At 35.7% G+C, this 21,162-nt stretch overlaps 1 protein-coding gene across 4 annotated transcripts in view; it reads left to right on the top strand.

The window, feature by feature from the left end:
* LOC138715218 (receptor-type tyrosine-protein phosphatase S-like) overlaps positions 1-21,162 on the top strand; it is a 476,906-nt gene that overhangs the window by 263,328 nt on the left and 192,416 nt on the right. For 2 of the 4 annotated variants that reach the window (XM_069847896.1, XM_069847898.1), the window contains exons 2-3: positions 5,966-5,991; positions 9,827-9,946. In XM_069847896.1, the coding sequence (XP_069703997.1) occupies positions 5,966-5,991; positions 9,827-9,946 (146 nt within the window). Of the gene's footprint in view, positions 1-5,965; positions 5,992-7,416; positions 7,570-9,002; positions 9,596-9,826; positions 9,947-21,162 lie in introns of those variants that run through there. The other 2 variants (XM_069847899.1, XM_069847900.1) reach the window with 2 other exon arrangements.

Genomic DNA, 21,162 nt, shown 5'->3' with positions numbered 1-21,162 from the left:
GGGAAGCTGGCGCGGAACACGCTCTAATCCCCGCAACAACGTCACTTAGCAGTAGTTTCCGGGGTTGAACACTCACATTCAATTTGGTTTTTCGTTTAGGACATTCTTCTTTTAGATGACCTGCCTCGTGGCAGACGAAACACAACTGCGGTTGCTCTACGTATGTTATTTGAGCAGGGAAGCCAGCTATTTTTATTGATTAAGAATATGTTGTTTAATTTCCATTTTTACTGCCCTAATTCCGTTGTTGACTGGGAAGGGAAAGGCTGTACTCCACTGTTCGTTTCGTATTGAGCCAATGGTTCCATATCGGTTTAGCACTTGTGTCACTACGGAATTTGGTATTTCCGGGGGAGGTTAAATACTCGCACTGTGAATGAGGGAAAGTCCTCTTTGCTAATTTTAACTTGTGTGTTTTCACCATTCTCATATTTAAAAGGCACTTCCCCTTCATATGTTTGTACTATTCTCTCAAATAAGTTAGGAGAAATTACCTTAAGATAAAGTGATCTTTCCTGTGTGTTGAGCTGTACCATGTCCAACTGATCTGCTGTTATCTTTAACTGTTGTTGTATCCATCTGTGCAGTTCCATTGCTGTAGGTCTCGTTGCCGTTGTCTCAAATTGAACCTTGATGGTGTTGACACGACGAAAGGTCGTCATTCATGTTGAAATTCACTTAAGCACCACTATTTATATTAATTAGATGTATAGTGTCTGTTATTAATGTACCTTATTTGACCGCACTGTCACTTACACTCTAAATAATAAGAAACTTTACGTGCGCGTAATCAATCAGTTCTCGTCACGGTACACAAGCCGGATCGGAAACACACGACCTTCCTCTACCGTAGTCAGAACCACACTGTATAGACTGAGATTCGAACTCGAAACCTTTCGAATATAAGGCCACAATGCTACCGACTACGCTATGCGAGAGAGACAAATCATTTAATAGCAATTTATAGTACAAGAGAGTAAAATTAGATTTTATCCGCTTCGCCTTGGGTGATAATTTCCACGAGCGCATAAAATCTGTTTACTCTAGTGTGCTATACAATATTTTATTCATTACTGGTATGTAAATTTAATTTTAAATTGTAGGTCTTTTCTTTGTAATGTGTTGTTGGCGAAGAAGTTCATATGTATTCATTTTAATTAATGCTAATATGTTTGTTGTCATGTGGAGAGTGATTTAAAAACATTTAATTCACTGCTGTTAGAAAACTTTTAAGCACTGCTGTGAATAATTCATTATTTAGGTTGTTAAGGACGGTGAAATAAAGACCAGTTTAGATATCAGTCATGGATAAATGTATTCCTTTTACATAATTTTTTTCATAACACGAAAATCATATTAAAGCACAAAAGAATATATTTGTTTCTCTGCCAGTTTAGTTGCTGATTCGATGCAAATTTTCTGCAGGCCAAAGGAGCATTATAAGATACGAAATATGATTGAATTAATTAAGGGGGCATGTACACTTCTTATACCTTAAAATTCTGTTATGTAAAATATAGACCTGATATAAAATTTAAATTTCTACACCAACTATTGAAGTTCATTCAGGTAAAACAACCTATATTAGTTTTTTTTTTAATTATTTAACGACACTGAATCAATTACTAGGTCATTTAGTGTCGATGGGATTGGTGAGAGCAAAAAGGTATTTGGCGAGATGAGGCCGAGAATTCGCTATAGATTACCTGACATTCGCCTTACTGTTGAGAAAAACCTCAGAAAACCCCCCAATCAGATAAATCAGCCAAAGCGGGAACTGAACCCACGCCCGAGTGCAACTTCGGATCGGCATTCAACTCAGCCAACTGAGCTACGCCAGTGGCTCTGTATTAGTTCTGAAGTTATGATTTTTAATGTAAAGTGCGGCATTGGCTATAATAGCTGTTAAGTGGAAAACGGCATGAGCTTTTTTTTTTCTTCTTCGCAAACTATATTCTTTAAAAACCCTTTTCCTTGTAATTCCGAAAGTGCTAGATAGAATCGAATGAAATTTTTCTGCATTCTTAAACATAATATACAAATCAGGCCTGAATATTTCCGCAAGTTTATTTGCTGCTGTTGATATCTCTTTCGCGTACTGTTCACATACTGTCCGACGAAGTAAATCACATATAAAATCGTCTATCTTACCGAATTCTGTTTTAGTTTATTTTCTCTTCAGTTGACGAATCGTAATTCTTAATTTCTATGCCCCATATATATATTTTTTTTACCAACTCCGCCGGTTGCATCCAATGTTAAGTGATTAAGATTTGTACTTATCAACTGCTTCAACTTTCGATTACTCTATGGATAGAATTTCTAACGTTAGACACAATTTTAACACTTTGTTTTCTTTGCTACGCTCCTCTGCAAATAAGATATCCTGTTTTCTTCGACGGTGTTATTTGTTCTTGTTGTGATCTTCAGGTGAATCAGGAGGCCTGACTGCGGATCATCTGCTCCAACACTCATTAATCATGGCCGGAATAAATTAGATATATTGAAGCGCACAACGGCATAAAACTACACGTCGACAAATGTTTGAAAAGACACTGAGAGCGGGTGAAAACCAACAGGTAGAGGCAATGACTGCTAAATTTGGCAATGCTGGGATCTATTGTATTTCTGCCACGAGCCTAGGGGTTGAGTAGAGGATGGGGGTTTTTGAGGGATTACCAATTCCAAGAAGAGAGGCCGTCATGTTTTCGAGGCAAGTATATAATAATACCGGACAGCGCGAACGACGCTGGTGCTGCTACCTACATAGGCGGCCGATGTGGAGATACTCTCGAAACAAGCTGTAATCAACTGCAATGTATATTGTTGCTGGGCTAGTTAATAGTTTTATTAATTAGTGCTGTGTTAAAATGTCAGGATGTATATGTGCTGTTTATAATTGCTATAATTACAGCATTACAAATTGCTCCAAATCGTACTTTCGATTTCCGAGAGTTCATAAAACGTGAGCCAACAAAATTCTTTATTAGGCCAAATGCCTTTGTCTCTGTGTTGATAGAACAATAAAAATTAGCTTTTTTATTTAGGCCTAATAAATGAATAGAAGTTAAAATATATTGGAAATTTTAAGGTTTTAGCAAATTAAGTTTTATTGTTGTCCACATGCCTTTACTAATTATTACAAGATTACTACCATTTTTATCTCTGCACTTGTCAGCAATAGGTATATAAAGCATTATTGTAAATTCATTCTTAATGTCAGAATTAATTTTGTCTCACTAAAGCAAAGAAAAAATACGCAACAATTACGAGTAATCACGGAAACTAATATGAAGCATGCAATATTTCTCATAATATGCAGCTTTGATATAAAATAATGTTTACATTAAATACTCTTCAACATTTTTTAAGTGTCTCGTATATTATTCCACATTAGTACCTCACGTTTTAAACAATAGTCCGATTTCCGCCATGTTGATATTTGTATTTGTGGACGTAATTCCACACCGCTTCTCTAGATGTCAAGTCCGCGATATTTCGCACTCACGTCAATGCTGCTAGTATACAGCTGTCCGGTATTATTATAGTAAGGTATTTGATGTGTCTACTAGTAACTACTTGCATGCAGCAACTGATTAATTATAACTTAAGAAAGATAGTATAAAGCAAGACGCAAGAGGGCTATAGCCTTGACAAGAAGTTAATTTCAACCTTTGCTGTTATATTTCTAACTGCCGCACTCATTGTTGCTCTCAAATAAAGTATGAACTTATCGGAAGGTAAACACGAGCAATAATTCAAACCTTTACTTTTATATTTCTACAATTCGAAACTCATCGTCACTTTTGAAGGATCACAGTGGAAGCTTCTAAATTGTCATTGTTACAGGACAGTCACAGATATAAATTAAATGTACAAGCAGACAGTTTTAATTTAAACAATTAATAAATAATTAAATTAAGGCATAAAGGGCATTTATTCATATTTAAAAAATGGAAAAAAGACAAATTAAAACTTCCATTATTTCAGTTGCAATTATTTCATACTTTTAAATGTAACACAGATGTAACACATTAAAAAAGACTTTCTGCCATAGTCCCATTCATTGCTAATGGTCAATGGGTTTATTCTCCAAGAAAGGTAACGAATTATACAGAAACTACGTACTGTATGTGATTTGGTGTCTTCGTCGTTTTATTCACTTAACTTAGTTTTATGCAACGTTTTGAGTAATACATCTGTAGCATTCAATAGCGACACAGTTCTGGTGATTAATAATGCCTGGATATTAGCAGAAAAACCCGAAACAATTTAACAAAGTCTGCATTGCAACAGATTGTCATCTATAGATTTTAATAAAGCTTCTGGGGATCAATAATCCTCTTGACAGTACAACATAACTTATCGTGAAAGCGACTATGTCATTAAGGAACATTTCCGCTTTACAGTTAATAACGAAATCTTCGCGTAATTTTACTATCTTGTCGCTCTGGGTGGTGCAGTCGGTATAATGCTGGCAAGCCCGAGATTGGGAGTTCGATCCCGGCCCAGATCGATGGCAATTAAGTGTGCGACGCTGACATAACCTCGACAGTTGCGGGCGTCTTTAAATAAAACATTTTTTTTTTCACTATCCTGAAGATACGAATAGGAAATCATCGTTCCGAAGCAAGTTAAGATACGAATAGAAAATCATCGTTCTGAAGCAAGTAATACCACTTACTCATACAAAAACACGTTGTTTCACCACCCTTATTTCTCGTTGTAACGTTATCTGTTCTTCTATTGGTCGGTGGAGTTTAAATAGTAGGTTTAAAGTTTTGTCCCGTGTCGTAGATTTGCTGCACGTAGAAGCATCCTATTCCTGATGGAGGACTCCAGGCAAAACTTGTTTGCCATTTCTTATCCAAGTTGAATTTCAACACCAAATAATCCCTTAAGTTGAAAGCGTTATTAAATAAACTGCTACTATTACCATTACCACCACTTATCAAGTAATTTGTATATACAGTATAGTGTGTAATGTCACTTTTCTTAAGGTATGCACTGATTTGACTGTGTATACATATAGGTAGTCATCATAGTATGTACAGTTAACTCAGTATTATTATTCTTACTTATCTGTCCGATTCCACAGTCTTTCTCAGTATCATAACTTAAATACTCGGTCACAATATGATAACACGCTAGAAATACCACTCCACACATCATCTCTTTATTCTTCATCTTTCACTGTTGCTACTTCTCGTTATTGGAATTCTCTGCCGCCTGAAGTCAAGGGCTGCCGAACTTTAATTTCCTTTAAATGTAAATTAGAAAAACATCTTATGATGAGTTGCCAGACCTAACGTGTTGCAAATATTTAATGGAATGTGTTCCACTGTATTTATTTTTATTTTTCATTTTTTTGTTTCTTAATTTTATTGTGTAATCATGTAAATCGTGTTTATTTATCACTTAACGCCAATATGTATCCCACTGTGTTGTTTTTTTATTATTAATCTATATTTTGTGTACATTTTATTCAATTGTCGGTTTCTGGTTTAATGATGTAAATCCTACCTAATTGTAATTTAATACTAATATGTATACTAATGTGTTTATTTTTATTTCTACTGTGTACATTTTTTATTGAATTATCGGCTTCTGTTTTTATGTGATTCGTATTTGATTCTAACAACATTAATATGTATTCCACTATGTTTATTTTTATTTTATGAGGTAAATTTTTATGTAACTACCTCTTTTGATCTCATTATGTACCTAAATTGTGTCAGTATGTAATTACTTAATTCTGATCCAGTTTTATATTCAACTATGTAAGCAAGTTTTAATCCTGGTTGAGTGTAAGAGAAGGCCTTACGGCCTTAACTCTGCCAGGTTAAATAAAGCCATTATTATTATTATTATTATTATTATTATTATTATTATTATTATTATTATTATTATTATTATTATTATTATTATAAGCAAATGAATCCTAATGTTGCCATTTCTGTTTCAGGTTTTTCTGCTCTCGGGGCAGTACAGGTAAGGTTTCTATAATTGAGTAATCTTCATTCAAACTCTTCTATTAGTTATTCTGCATAACTTATGCTTTTAATGCATAGAATATTTATTTAAGCGTATGCTAAATGAAAGTAATTACATTGGCATATTGTAATATATTGCCGTAATTAACAGAAAGAGGCAGGTATTTTAACCTCTCTTTAAACAGCCTACATTAAATAAAATAATTCTTGAGGAATTACATTAGTACAAACTGGTCAGTTCCTGTTCTCTCTTTGCTTCTTCTTTGTTTTAAAATTGCTTGTTATACAGTCGTATTAGTGTATAAAATTTGTTCTCGATGGATTAGGAAGCGAAACTGCCATGATAGTAAAAACTTACCTGATGCGTAAATTTTGCTGATATTAGGTGTGACTACTGTATTTATTTTTATTCTAATGTTATAATAAATTATTTTTACCTTGTTATTTACTTGGTTAGGGGCAAATTCTTCAATAGATATGTCTAATGTCCAAAGTTCAGTGACGTGCTGACTAGTAGATAGAGACACTTAATTTTCTTCTACTCATTTCCGCATTTTTTCATCTTTTTTACCAAAGAGAAGCGTTGTAGTGAAAAACATGGTAGCAGAGAGCGTTGAAACATTTTCTTTTCGAAACAAGTTACGACCAAAGTTTGGTTAACGTAGCATAAATTCATTCTTTCATTCATTCATTCGTCCGTCCATTCATTTATCTATTTATGTACTTATTTATTTGTGTATATATGCATTCATTTATTTATGTATTTAATTAATTATTAATTTATCTAAGTATTTATGAATATTTATTTAAATTTTACCACCGACAGAATCAAACTTCCAAGTATGTGGCTTACATTTTTACTAATACATACAAAATACATACAAATGAAACACAAAACAAGCAAAACAAAGAAAGAAGAATAAATAATAGATGCTAGAAAATATTGCAGTTAATATTAGTGCCAATAATTGTCAATGCAATAATATAGAATTATTGTTATTATTATTATTATTATTATTATTATTATTATTATTATTATTATTATTATTATTTTAAAATTATAAAGTACAGTTGTATGAAAATTTTAAATTGTTAAACTGAAATCTAATTGAGAGTCACAGTTAAATATAGAGACTTGTCATTATTGAACATAATAAGCAACATTTTTAAAGAAAACAGTTCTAGAAATTATTAGTGAAGATATTTCAGTAGTGTTTGATTTCATTGACATTGACTGCATAGGTAAATAAACTTACTGATAACTTCCTAAGAATTGATTGTGGTATTTTGATAGGAGCACTTGTTTTAAACTTACAGAATGTTTAATGGCTGTCTTAATACTTTTCTGACTAGAAGAGCGGGTCTTACGAAGCAATTTAAGTGGAACCTAAGCTCGGAAAAGCCTCACTGTCGAGATATAATAAAAATGCCAATATGAAGAACTCGGGCAAACTTCTGGCATTCAGGCGTACTGGAATGTCTATCTCACTAGTGAAATGACGGGGAGTGTATTGCTGGGATTTCGTCGGTTCTTGGAAGAATTATTACCTATCTGTTGCTGAAGTTACTGAATAAGGTATACCGGAGTTCCTATTATATTGAAGCAAATTTTGAGTTATATTTATAACTCGCAACTATAGGATTTCCAGGACTAGGTTTCTGTGCGTTGTACTTCTTATGATTTCTCTCAACTAAGCATAAAAGTTTACAACATAGTTACTCAACCTGTATTTAATGCTGTCAGAATATTTACATTTCCTTTTCCTTCCATCTGTACACGACTTCGTCCTTCCAATTTTAACACGAAATAATGATAAGTATTCAGTAAGAATAAAACAAACTGTTTCAAAATAAACAGCAAAAGTGCCATGAGGTAAAAGTGTGCATCAAAGTAATCGAAATTTAAACATCAGCTAATAATCTATCTTGCCGCGTTTGTGGTCTGGGTTCGATTCCCGCCCTGGTATTTGTGGCGGACAAAGTAGACATTGCAGACGGTTATTCTCGAAGTACTGTCGCTTCCCATTTTCATTCTACTAACACTCTTAACCTCTTCTTCACTTAATCTGTCGCCTGCTTCAGTTAAAATAGGCTGGGACGAAGTCCGATGTTGATGTAGAATTTAAGGGCTTGGGGCTCCAGATCCTGGAACTTATCGGGTACCGATATTCGTCTCTGATGAAATCTGGCTGTGTCAGGTCTGAGGCAGGCAGCCATCCGGGCCACAAGTCAGACTGATGTATGACGCACAATGGGACATAGCGAAAGTGTATTTATTCAACCCGAATATGGTTCTCGAAAAGACAGCAGCCAATACTCTTACCTTCGTATTTATTACAAAGTCAAATGAGGAAATTAAGATTGTGGTATTTAAATATCTAAAATTCATATTTTCTAACACTATTTTCCATCGCTGTATCGTTTTCACTCTTGGTTTTGGCAATTGCAGATTGAAAACGGACCTCTCGAGTATGAAACTGCACTTTTTGCAAACAAACTCTTTATAATTCTTTGCAAAACGATTACCACCAATAAAAGCCATTTACTCCCGGCATACACCATCATTAGGTCTACATAATTTTCTTTGTAGCAACAGTAAAGGACTGAAAGCTTTAGTCTTTCAGTAACGTATAAAATCTTTTGTAATAGAGACACAAAAACATATATGTGAATATGGATATGAAGTTTTGAAGCACAATATAACACAGCAGATATGATAATGAAATGTACCATAAATTGATATATTCTCGTACGATATATAAAATATGTTCAATACAGTATATTCTCGATTATCCGTGCGCAGTATATCCGGTTTGCGGATGACCCGTGCATGGCTTAAGCTCGAAAATAATTTATTACTTACTAAATTATTAACATAAAGTGAAAAGAAATTGTGTAAAAATTATATATGACTTCAAATTAAAACGGTAGGTTGTGAACTAAGCTGTGTTGCTTCAAAGTTAACGGTTCCCTGTTGTGGGGAGGAGGGGCAAATTTACTTTTGTTTTCCATAACTTTAAATTGTACGTGAATTTTAATCGTATATGTAAAATGATATACATCTAGTCAACTGTCTGAAGATGAGTTTGAACCTCATAAGTGACACCAATAAGGCATCACTCATGGGCAACTAAGCCAAGAGTTAATGTGTTAGGGTGGCCAGTTCCTTTTCCCCTCCATTGCATACATTTTTGATTAGTAACGTATTACTCTAATAAGACTAAGATGTACTTTGTTATTGTTCAGTCAACTGTCCGAAAACAAGTTTGAACCTCACAAGTGATACCAAGAGGGCACCATTTATGAGACAACTATGCCAGGAGATAATGGGATAGGGTGGCCAGTTCCTTTTCCTCTCCATTGCATACATCGCCGACTAGTTACATATTACACTAGTCAGACTTCAGATGCATACAAAAAAATTGTTCTTCCTCTGACACACATCGTCAAGTGAGATGTGCTGCCTGATAATAGATGCACATATCAGCCAGAATCTCAATCAGAGGATAAGATGTACTATACAAACAATTGTTCTTCGTTCGACACACATCGTTAAGTGAGATAATAGATGTCCATATCAGCCAGAACCTCAATCAGAGCCTGTGTGTATTACAGTAACTATGAAGTTAAATATAGATTTAAAATATTTGTTCACTCAACAGGCCTATATACTATATGGTATATGCAAATAATAAACTTTCGTATTATCCGTTTTTTCGCATTATACGGATACTTTTTTCCGGTTATTAGTCCGGATAATCGAGAGCATACTGTATTATGCTTGGTCTTATTACAAATGATTATGTAAGTGATGTTTTTCTTCTTCATTTTAGAGGATCTAAATGTGACTCTTGTGAAGCAGTATAAGAGATATTGGTGTGTGGCACAAGGAGAAGCTGCATCTTCGGCTCTGGCCTGGACCCCTCAATCGAGCGTATCAGCTAAAGAAACAGGTACTGTAGACAGAACCATACTGACTGATATATACACATATAGATTTACAACTGCGTAAGTAATTACCAAGTAGATATTACTACTAGAGTCCGGATTTTTAGGTAATATTGATCCTAAAAATATACCTGCATAATATTCACATCAAAATAGGTTTGGAACCAAATAGACTTTAAGAGCCTTTTCATATTCCAGTATTGAGTTTGAATAAGGAAACTCTGTGACTATTTTAACTGTATATCATACTTATAATAAAATATTAAACAAAAATTACTTTTAACTTTTTTATTGAGGCATAAATAAATAAAAGACAAACATAGTTCTCTAGGGAGAATAAACTGTCAGTTCAATTACATTCAATTGGCAATATGGACATTTAAAAGAAACTATTTTAGTAACGCGCCATGTCCCCTCTGGCTCTGGCAAGTGCCTTCATGCGTCTTAGCATGCTCTCGAACAGGTTGTCGAGGCACTGCTGTTAGACGATCCCATTCCTGGATCGCAGGCTCTCTGAGCTCGTGGAGGGTTTGAACAGGTGGTTGATGACTGCGAATGTCATTTTTAGCTGATACCAAGCATGTTTTATGGGATTCATATCCAGTAAGTAAGCAGGCCATTTCATACGAGTTATTCCGGCGGACTGAATTCGTTCATTTACGTATCTTCCTTGATGTGACGGACATTGTCATCTTGAAAGATAAAATCTTCACCAAAATGTTCCCTATAAGGGATGACAAGGCTTTGGACAATCTCTCTCCAGTATTTCACTGTAGTCACATTGCCTATCGTGGGCACTAGGGGCGTTCGTAAGTCATGCATTATGCCTGTCCAAAACATGATAATAACTGCACGATTTTAAAGAAAATATCAATCTCACAACATAAAAATAGAGTGAAATTATTTTAAAAAATCAAAAGAGAGGAGAGAGAGACATTTTCGTAGGAGTTTCTTCCCATCAATGTGGTGCTGCAAGTATTTTTCATCCATATCACATCCACAGTCATTCTCCGACTTTTCATAATGATTATTTTCCTCGCAAAACTTCTTGCTACCCTCGAGGATTCCCTCTATCCATACATAACTTTTATTTTCCATGCATTTGAAAAGATCCTTACATCTCTTCACAGGCAGTACAAGAATCACAATGTCCATTTTAGATTTTCGGGAAGAGAAGTTGTAGTTCTTCTTGAAATATGTGAAATAAGTTTTATATTTCATTTTTAGTTCATGTCTTGTTTTCTCTTTGAAATAATGACAAAACAGATTAGGTACCTGAGTAGGATTTTCACATTTAGTTTTAGATTATCAAAATAGGTACCGTATTCAAAGTTAATTCGATGTTGGCAGTAATGACTCTTACTATGTGAGATTGATTTCAAGAGCGATACCAACATGTCCCATACATTTATATTAATTTTATGCAACCTGTTTCCGTATGAGTCTCTTTTTCTCCTAAAGAATCATTATTTAAGAGTTTCTTTTGTATTATACTTATTCTTTTCGTAGAAATTTGAAATAAATTTAAAACCATTATGCGACACTTTTCAACGTTAACTCCATTTATTTTAATAGTATACTGTAAATCCAAGTATTTTTACGTATTACTTTAGAATTCTCTGTCATTTTTCGGTTCATCTTTTTTTTTTTTTTTATTTATCGACATGCAACCTGCTAAACTATAGTCCTGCAGTGATTTCTTCTTTGCATTATAAAATGTACTGAAGTACACATTCTGTTTATTTATTTATTATTTTGCTAATAATTGTAACATAAAATATAATATATACAGAAAAACTTTAGCTCGCCCCTGAAAGAATAGAACTCGTGCTCAGGGGCGGATTCCTGAATTGAAATTAATAATTATACAATACAATTTGTCTTATGTCTACTGTGCAATTATAGTATATAAATTTAAATTTACAATTTTTCAACTTTTATAAAATCCATACATAACTTATTAAATTTAATACTTTACTTATAAATTTTATAAAACATAACTTCTTACAACAGGAACTAACGGCCACAAAATATTTTTCTTCAGCCACATCTCCTTTCGCTAACACACAAATTTTACCTTGTTCCCTCTTGATTTGTGTTTGTTCACGTCTCAAGTTAACTTTACTGTATTCTCTCCTTTTATTGATATTATTTTCACACTGCATTTCCTCCATTATTTAACATGCTACCTAGATTTGTCGCTCCACAACAACAGCTAGTGACTGACGGACGGGCATGTCATGGACTGACAATAGAATTCCGCAGCGCACATCATAATACAACTCACTACTGTGTCCTTAATATACAAGATAAAATGACCAAACTTCAGACACCGTTATCCGATAATAGGGCCCTCGAGACCGCCCTAATTTTGAAGTTGAAAAATATCTCATGGTTTCATAAATAGTAACAGGCATCGTCACTCATATTCTCACCGTCAGATTTTTGTTGTTTCTATAAATATAATTTGTACCGAATCGAAACGAAAGTAGAAGAAAATTACGTGTTTGCAGAGAGCCAGATATAGGGCCTATCACCATTTCGAAACAATTCGTTCCGAGAGTAGAAAATACCAATTCCAATTATTATGGTTTATTTAACGACGCTCGCAACTACAGAGGTATATCAGCGTCGCCGGTGTGCCGGAATTTTGTCCCGCAGGAGTTCTTTTACATGCCAGTAAAATCTACTGACATGAGCCTGTCGCATTTAAACACACTTAAATGCCATCGGCCTGGGCCGGAATCGAACCCGGAACCTCGAGAGAAAATACCTACTGGAGTCTCCAATGCTCCTCTGTCAATCATTGTAGAAGCAATACTACAAAAATTATTTATATCTTCAACAGGTAGCCTTTTTATATTGTTCGTAGTTTTCGATCAAAAACAATTTTGCTCCACAAAAATTACGTTTGAATTCAAAACTATCTATTACTTCAGTGAGAATGCAGTCACAAATCTCACTCGCAGCAGTATTTAAATCTCGTGAAGAGCTTCCACGTCGTCTTTTTGCAGCTGGTTCTTCATGTATCTCTTTCAACAAAGAAAGAAAGTTGCTCCCGATATTAAAAAGTGCGGCCTCAAAACATTGTATTTTTACATATGTTTCAATATTTTGTAATTATTGAAAATACTATGTCTGCGTGAGGCATAATATTGTTGAAGAAATTCAGCCGAAATAAGAATATGAAGGTATATCATCATTCAGCCACTTTATAAACGCAGCAGTTTGGCTCACTGTTTCTACGTTGTAAATTTTGGCACACCAAATTTAATATTTTCAAAATATTTAAAAATTGAATCCTTATTTTGGGAAATCATGCCTGAATATCGAACTAAATTCTATCTGGTTTCCGTCTAATGCTGTTGTCCAATCAGGGGAATTTGCAAAAATGCTGGAATCCCTTTAAGGTTCGCGAAAAAAAATACAGAGGAAATGTGAGATATACCTACTTTGTTTAATTGATGTGCGAAGCAATAAACATAATGTGCATTTTATACACATATTGAATTATAACATTGAAACCTACTAAAATTCCCTCTGAGTACGGCGGCCCCATCGTAAGTTCGTGCGATTAACTTTTCGAAAACATATTGTAAGACTGCATTTCTTCAAAATAATCCTTGTACTTTACGGTGTTCTACATTAAAAAAATTCCAAAAACCGCCCGTAAATTATTTCCTTCAATTTATATCGAAATACTATCATTGTCTGGGTGCGCATCGACATGTATATAGTATAATCACTATCATCAGCCATACAAGCTAAGAAAGATGACTGCCTTATTTTTGTTGTTATACAGGATGTAACTAAAATGTACGTCAAAATTTTAGTGGCATATTCCTCTCATATAGAAGAAGAAAAAATGTTATGTGAACATTGATCCGAAACGCTTTATTTCCTTTTTACAGCCATTTTTCTACAATAATTCTGTTTACTTTGTATAATGCGGTACATTATAGGAAAAAAGTAGCATACCACATGGAAATGTCAATGTTTGGGCCGGGAATTGTTGTTGGCGTTTTGGTGGAGCCTCATATTCTTCCACCCAGATTCAACAGAGAAAGATATAATGTTCTGGTACACCATGTGCCGTTAGCAATACTACGAAATACATACTTAATGCAAGATGGAGCTTCTGCTCATTTCAGTGTCAATTTTCGTCGATTTCTAAACCAAAAGTTCCTTGACAGATGGATAGGTAGAGATGGACCAATTCCTTGGCTTCTGCGCTCTCTGGGGTCATTTAAAAGAGCTTATATATATAGTCGACCTGGTTGGCGAGTTGGTATAGCGCTGGCCTTCTATGCCCAAGGTTGCGGGTTCGATCCCGGGCCAGGTCGATGGCATTTAAGTGTGCTTAAATGCGACAGGCTCATGTTAGTAGATTTACTGGCATGTAAAAGAACTCCTGCGGGACAAAATTCCGGCACATCCGGCGACGCTGATATAACCTCTGCAGTTGCGAGTGTCGTTAAATAAAACATAACATTCATTCAAAAGAGCTTATATATGGAACCCCGGTGAAAGACGAAGAGAGTCTTCGAGCCCATATTTTGGAAGACGAGACAACACAACATTCTCCAAGGATATATCAGCGCATCCGGGATTCAATGCAACGGCGGGTTGATGCCTGTATCCGTGCTAACAGGACCCTTTTTGAGCACTTCCTGTAAGACAGATTTCCATGTGATATGTTATTTTTATTTTATAATGTACCGTATCATACAATGCAAGCAGAGTTGTAGAAAATGGACTGTAACAAGGAAATAAAGCGTTTCCGAACGAATGTTAATAGAATATTTTTTATCCTCTATATGATAGGAATATGCCTCTAAAGTTTTGACATACATTTTAGTTACACTCTGTATAAACTCTCGACGAACTTGAAACATACAGTCCAACAATTCATTCTGTATAGTTTTCGACGTGCCTTTGAAAACTTCTGCATTTTCAAAGTGGCTGTGTAATAATGTTGGAGATTCTTGCAGTATCCTATTAGTTCTAAAAATACGCCTTTGTTACTTGAGATAGTCAATTCATCATGGTCGCGAAGAGGTAGTTTGCATTCTCCACACAATTTAAATAGACTATATCATTACTTTGGACAAAACATTACAATTTTTTGTTACTAAATCTTTATGAACACGAACAGATTTCATACTTTCTTATATTTTTCTCAGGGTGTTTTAAGTCACACACCCCTTCCTTTGTCCAACAGTCATAACATCACTTCCAAACAGTAAACATACAAAACAGTAAAGACAGCGATTCTCGTAGCAGCCACACAACCAGGAAACAAATTTGCATATTTACAGTATCAAATTTGCGTGTAAATGCATCTCGAGTAGCAGTTTGTACTGGGTGTTCAGTTCAAAATGTGTCTTGGCTCGCTGCATGCCGTCATGTGGCTAGCTGATGAGCCTAGAGAATTCAATTTTCCTACACTTCCGCAGCTCAGGTGTATAATCTAAGAGGCAGAGAAGTTGGCTAGCAAGTACGGCGTTCATTCTGAAGAGTACGTGCCGATACGTACGGTAACGCCGGTAGTGGCAGGAATGTGAACTGTTTGGAAATACGTACTGTCGAGATATGGGGAGAGGGTTAAGACGATTACTTAAGTATTTGTTGACATTAACTTCGACGGTCAACATGGACACGGAGCATTTGATTTGTGTTGTGGAATGTTACCATACGCAACCGATGATAACAAATACCCTGCGTACGACTTGCCGGCGCAAAACACAGTTCGAAGGGGGTTATGGTAGCACACAGACCGTACAGACCGCCATCTGTTGCTACGACGTTCAAGTTATACCGTACACATTCTCAAGTTCAGATTGAAGAACGCCTTAAATAATAGGCAACTTCTCTACATATAAACTGAAACTCGCTTCAAATCGGTGACCCAACAACAGTGACGTCATGACACACTTTGAAATGAACACCCAGTATTTGAGCAATATCTAGTTCAGACATCGGGCGACCACCGCCTTTTATTTCACTTTTCTGTGGTAAGCTTAAAGAGCTAAACACAACTTATTTTAATTCAATTATAGTCATTTCAATACTGCAGTATCAGCAGCACGTCCGTAAGTTCTTAACTCACCACAATACGAAGAAGCACAGAGCTAAACACAACTTATTTTAATTCAATTATAGTCATTTCAATACTGTAGTATCAGCAGCACGTCCGTAAGTTCTTAACTCACCACAATACGAAGAAGCACAGAGCTAAACACAAATTATTCTAATTCAGTTACTGTCATTTCGGTACTGTAGTATCAGCAGCACGTCCGTAAGTTCTTAACTCACAATAATACGAAGAAGCACAGAGCTAAACACAACTTATTCTAATTCAGTTACTGTCATTTCGGTACTGTAGTATCAACAGCACGTCCGTAAGCTCTTAACTCACAATAATACGAAGACGCACAGATCTAAACACAAGTTATTCTAATTCAGTTACTGCCATTTCGGTACTGTAATATCAACAGCACGTCCGTAAGCTCTTAACTCACAATAATACGAAGAAGCACAGATCTAAACACAACTTATTCTAATTCAGTTACTGTCATTTCGGTACTGTAGTATCAACAGCACGTCCGTAAGCTCTTAACTCACAATAATACGAAAAAGCACAGAGCTAAATACAACTTATTCTAATTTAGTTACTGTCATTTCGGTATTGTAGTATCAGCAGCACGTCCGTAAGCTCTTAACTCACAATAATACGAAGAAGCACAGAGCTAAACACTACTTATTCTAATTCAGTTACTGTCATTTCGGTACTGCAGTATCAACAGCACGTCCGTAAGCTCTTAACTCACAATAATACGAAGAAGCACAGAGCTAAACACAACTTATTCTAATTCAGTTACTGTCATTTCGGTACTTTAGTATCAGCAGCACGTCCATAAGCTCTTAACTCAAATAATACGAAGAAGCACAGAGCTAAACACAACTTATTCTAATTCAGTTACTGTCATTTCGGTATTGTAGTATCAACAACAGCACGTCCGTAAGCTCTTAACTCACAATAATACGAAAAAGCACAGAGCTAAACGCAACTTATTCTAATTCAGTTACTGTCATTTCGGTACTGCAGTATCAGCAGCACGTCCAGAAGTTCTTAACTCACAACAATACGAAGACGCACAGAGCTAAACGCAACTTATTCTAATTCAGTTACTGTCATTTCGGTACTGCAGTATCAGCAGCACGTCCATAAGTTCTTAACTCACAACAATACGAAGACGCACAGACCTAAACACAACTTATTGTAATTCAGTTACTGTCATTTCGGTACTGTAGTATCAGCAGCACGTCCATAAGTTCTTAACTCACAACAATACGAAGACGCACAGACCTAAACACAACTTATTGTAATTCAGTTACTGTCATTCCGGTACTGTAATATCAACAGCACGTCCGTAAGCTCTTAACTCACAACAATACGAAGACGCACAGAGCTAAACGCAACTTATTGTAATTCAGTTACTGTCATTTCGGTACTGCAGTATCAGCAGCACGTCCATAAGTTCTTAACTCACAACAATACGAAGACGCACAGACCTAAACACAACTTATTGTAATTCAGTTACTGTCATTCCGGTACTGTAATATCAACAGCACGTCCGTAAGCTCTTAACTCACAACAATACGTAGACGCACAGAGCTAAACGCAACTTATTGTAATTCAGTTACTGTCATTTCGGTACTGCAGTATCAGCAGCACGTCCATAAGTTCTTAACTCACAACAATACGAAGACGCACAGACCTAAACACAACTTATTGTAATTCAGTTACTGTCATTTCGGTACTGTAGTATCAGCAGCACGTTCGTAAGCTTTTAACTCACAGTAATACGAAGACGCATAGACCTAAAAACAACTTATTCTAATCCAATTACTGTCATTTCGATACTGTAGTATCAGCAGCACGTCCATAGGTTAACTCACCATTATACGAGGACGCACAGAACTAAAAATACTCGTAAACACATCTTGTTGGAGTCACCGCGTTTATCACTCGCACAAGCACAGAGCCGTGCACAGAGCTCACAGTAGGCAGAACTACTGAGGCTACAGCCACTGTAGCAGAGCCCGTATACTGCAGCTTGGCGCGGTACGGACTATGGGTACGCACACAAAGGAAGAATGCAAACGCTGGTAACCTGTTCGCTGGCTGTCAGCGCCGATTGCCTGCGCCTGTCGACGCTGAGTGGTGGACACAGAGAACGCGTGTTAAAGCGGTAAAACCTGCCAGTTGCTTTCACGATGACTAGCTAGTCTCATATAGATGTATTAAAAGAGACAAGAAAAACCATTTGCATTCATCAATAAATCTTTGTAAAAAAGGTGTTGTGAATAACATAACATCACTTCTTTATTGAGCTGAATGCAGACGAAGATACATTTCTTCAGTATACCAGAATCACTTTGGACACATTTTATTACATTTTAAATGCACTGGAACATCTTTTAATCAAAAACTGATGTAATTGATATCTATGATAGTAGATTTTTTTTTAAGTGTAGATGTTCATCTCCTCACGTTCTTGATCGCGTTTTCTACTTGTTTTCTTTTGTAAATATTGAAGCTTCTGCCTTTCAATATGTAGCACAGAATCATTGAATACATCTATTGGCCTACGTCTTTTTTTCTGTAACAGATACACAAGAGGATTCCAGAAACGTTGTGGTAGGCCTAATATCAGGGACTCTGACACAGTAGGCCGTGGGTTATCGTTAGATCTCGGGTTTTAGGTTAAATACCTATGTTTATCTGTAGAGATAAATCAAAACTAGTTAAATAATCTTCATATTTTATGTACAATATGAATATTTGAAAGTGGTTTTATGGTTCTAAAAATGCCTATTTTTAAGGTTTTAGAGCGTAAAATTTTCCATTTCTCTTTGTTACATAGGCCTATATATTTTTAAATTTTCGTGTAGCATGAAAGAGAAAGTTTTGAATGTCATGGGGTGCGTATGGTACAAGTATCCTGTAACAGTTTGGTTGTAGGAAAGAAGAAATTCCTGGAAGGACTGGTTTTGATGAGCACTTGAACAGACAGTAGAAATATGAAGAATAGGGAGGGTGTAGTTCTCCCTAAAGAAATCAGCATGGTAAATATTGCTAGATTTAAATAGGTATCCATTGCTTCAATATCATTGAGAAGCATTTTTTCCATTATAAAATGGTTCTGTATAAGAAAAGGCAAAGATTGACGATAGAAAATGAGAGAAAAACGTAGTTATGTATTGAAATGCCAATTATGAATAATGTGTTAAGTGTAAATTCATTGGTAAATTAATTAATTTAATTGTAATATAAGCACTTATGTATTAGCAGCCTTAGAGCACTTAGGCCGATGAATTATGTAAAAATTATGTACCGATATTCAGAATTTAAGACTTAACGGAAATCAAGTTTCTAACCGCAATATTTTTCTTACTGTTTTGTCACTGTATACCGTAATATTCAATACTCACTAATTAATTGCATTTTTAAAGTTACTGTAGTTCGTGTGGCTAGAAATTACATTTTAGCTGCATAAAATAGTAATTTTAGCTACTTGAAATTGTACTTTTAGTTGCCTAAATCCATGTTTTTAGTGCTTAATTTGATAAATTCAGGACCTATTTTAGGTGCCTAAAAGTCAGTTTTTAAATGCCTAAAAATCCGAGATCTAGTCATCATTCTGTGGGAAAAATTAGGGCTTAATGTCACTAATATCCTCTTTATTCGGTGAGGGTGAGGATGGTGTTGCACTACGATGGTCGTCGAATTCAGTCGCTGCCGAGAATTGTGTCTCGTCTGGATTACCAGGAGCTACAGACACTTTGCTCAAATTCCCTGGGCTTCAATACATGTTAAGGAACTTTATAGCTTCAAAAATGTGATCATTTTACTGTGTGATCGCTGCAGTTACCAGGATCTCCACATCGAGAAGGTGGAATTTTTCCACGTTTGACGGCAAATTGTTTATTGTTTAGTTAACTGTCCGAAGACAGATATAAACCTCATTAAGTAACACCAATAAGGTATCACTCATGAGGCAACTAAGCTAGACGATAAAGGGGTAGGGTGGACAGTTTGTTTTCTCATCCTTTGCATACATCGCTAACTAGAAACATATTACACTAATGGACTGCAAATTAATCTCTTATAGTAGCCTATACATCCACATCATCCTCAGCTTTGTTTCTAAGAAGAGTGCTATAAGTGAGAATTAATTAGCTTTAATGTAGCATTTCGTAAGCAATCAAATCAACAACCGAAGTGTTGGAAGATAAAAGTTATCAAATTAATCGATAAGATTTTTCAGAAAACATTTTAAAAACGTAATTCCATCTTACCTATAGAAAAAATGTTTGTAAAATATTTTTAAGAAATTCCCCATTTAAAGGTTTCTAATGGTCTGCTTTGTCTAATTTCCCCATTAGGATCATATAAACCTTTTAAAAATAAATTTTTGTGACGTGATGTTTAATCTAGAAACCCCTCAATTATTGTGAAACATTTTCTATTCTTATCTTTAGATATTTTACTTACCGTCCTGCTTCATTTCTGCACTTATCCCTTTCCAACAACTTTATTCTTCACTAATCGGCGATGTATGCAATGGAGGGGGAAAGGAACTGGCCACCCTACCCCATTATCTCCTGGCCTAGTTTCCTCATAAATGATGCTTTTTGTATCAATTGTGAGGTTCAGACCTGTCTTCGGACAGTTGACTAAACAAATACTACATTTCTTTTGCTATGGTACTTGTCTTTTTTATCCCATACCGCAGGATTGTTATAAACAGCAGCAATTAATGCATCACTATTCATTTTACTTTCTACTGTGCACCGATAATACAGAATGCAGGGGTCAACAACCAGCGAGCAGGAATTAAAGATTCATTCCGGTAAAATTTTTAGGCGCTTGTTGCACGCGTTGACAAGTACGAACCTGTATCCTTTCTGTTCGGACCTCATTAGTTAACATGCAGAACTTCTTGGCGCGGGTAAGCGCGTGTCGGCGCCGGCAAGCTGAAAGCGGGAAACCAGCGTTCTTTGTGTGCGTACCATTCCGGAAACTTGTGGGCGCTTGTTGCACGCGTTGACAAGTACGAACCTGCTTCCTTTCTGTTCGGACCTCATTAGCTAACACGTAATACTTCTTGGCGCTGGTAAGCGCGTGCCGGCGCCGGCAACCTGAAAGCAGGAA

This window comes from Periplaneta americana, chromosome 15 (assembly GCF_040183065.1).
Source record: "Periplaneta americana isolate PAMFEO1 chromosome 15, P.americana_PAMFEO1_priV1, whole genome shotgun sequence".
Classification (NCBI taxonomy): domain Eukaryota; kingdom Metazoa; phylum Arthropoda; class Insecta; order Blattodea; family Blattidae; genus Periplaneta; species Periplaneta americana.
This window is presented reverse-complemented; position numbering and strand designations above follow the sequence as displayed.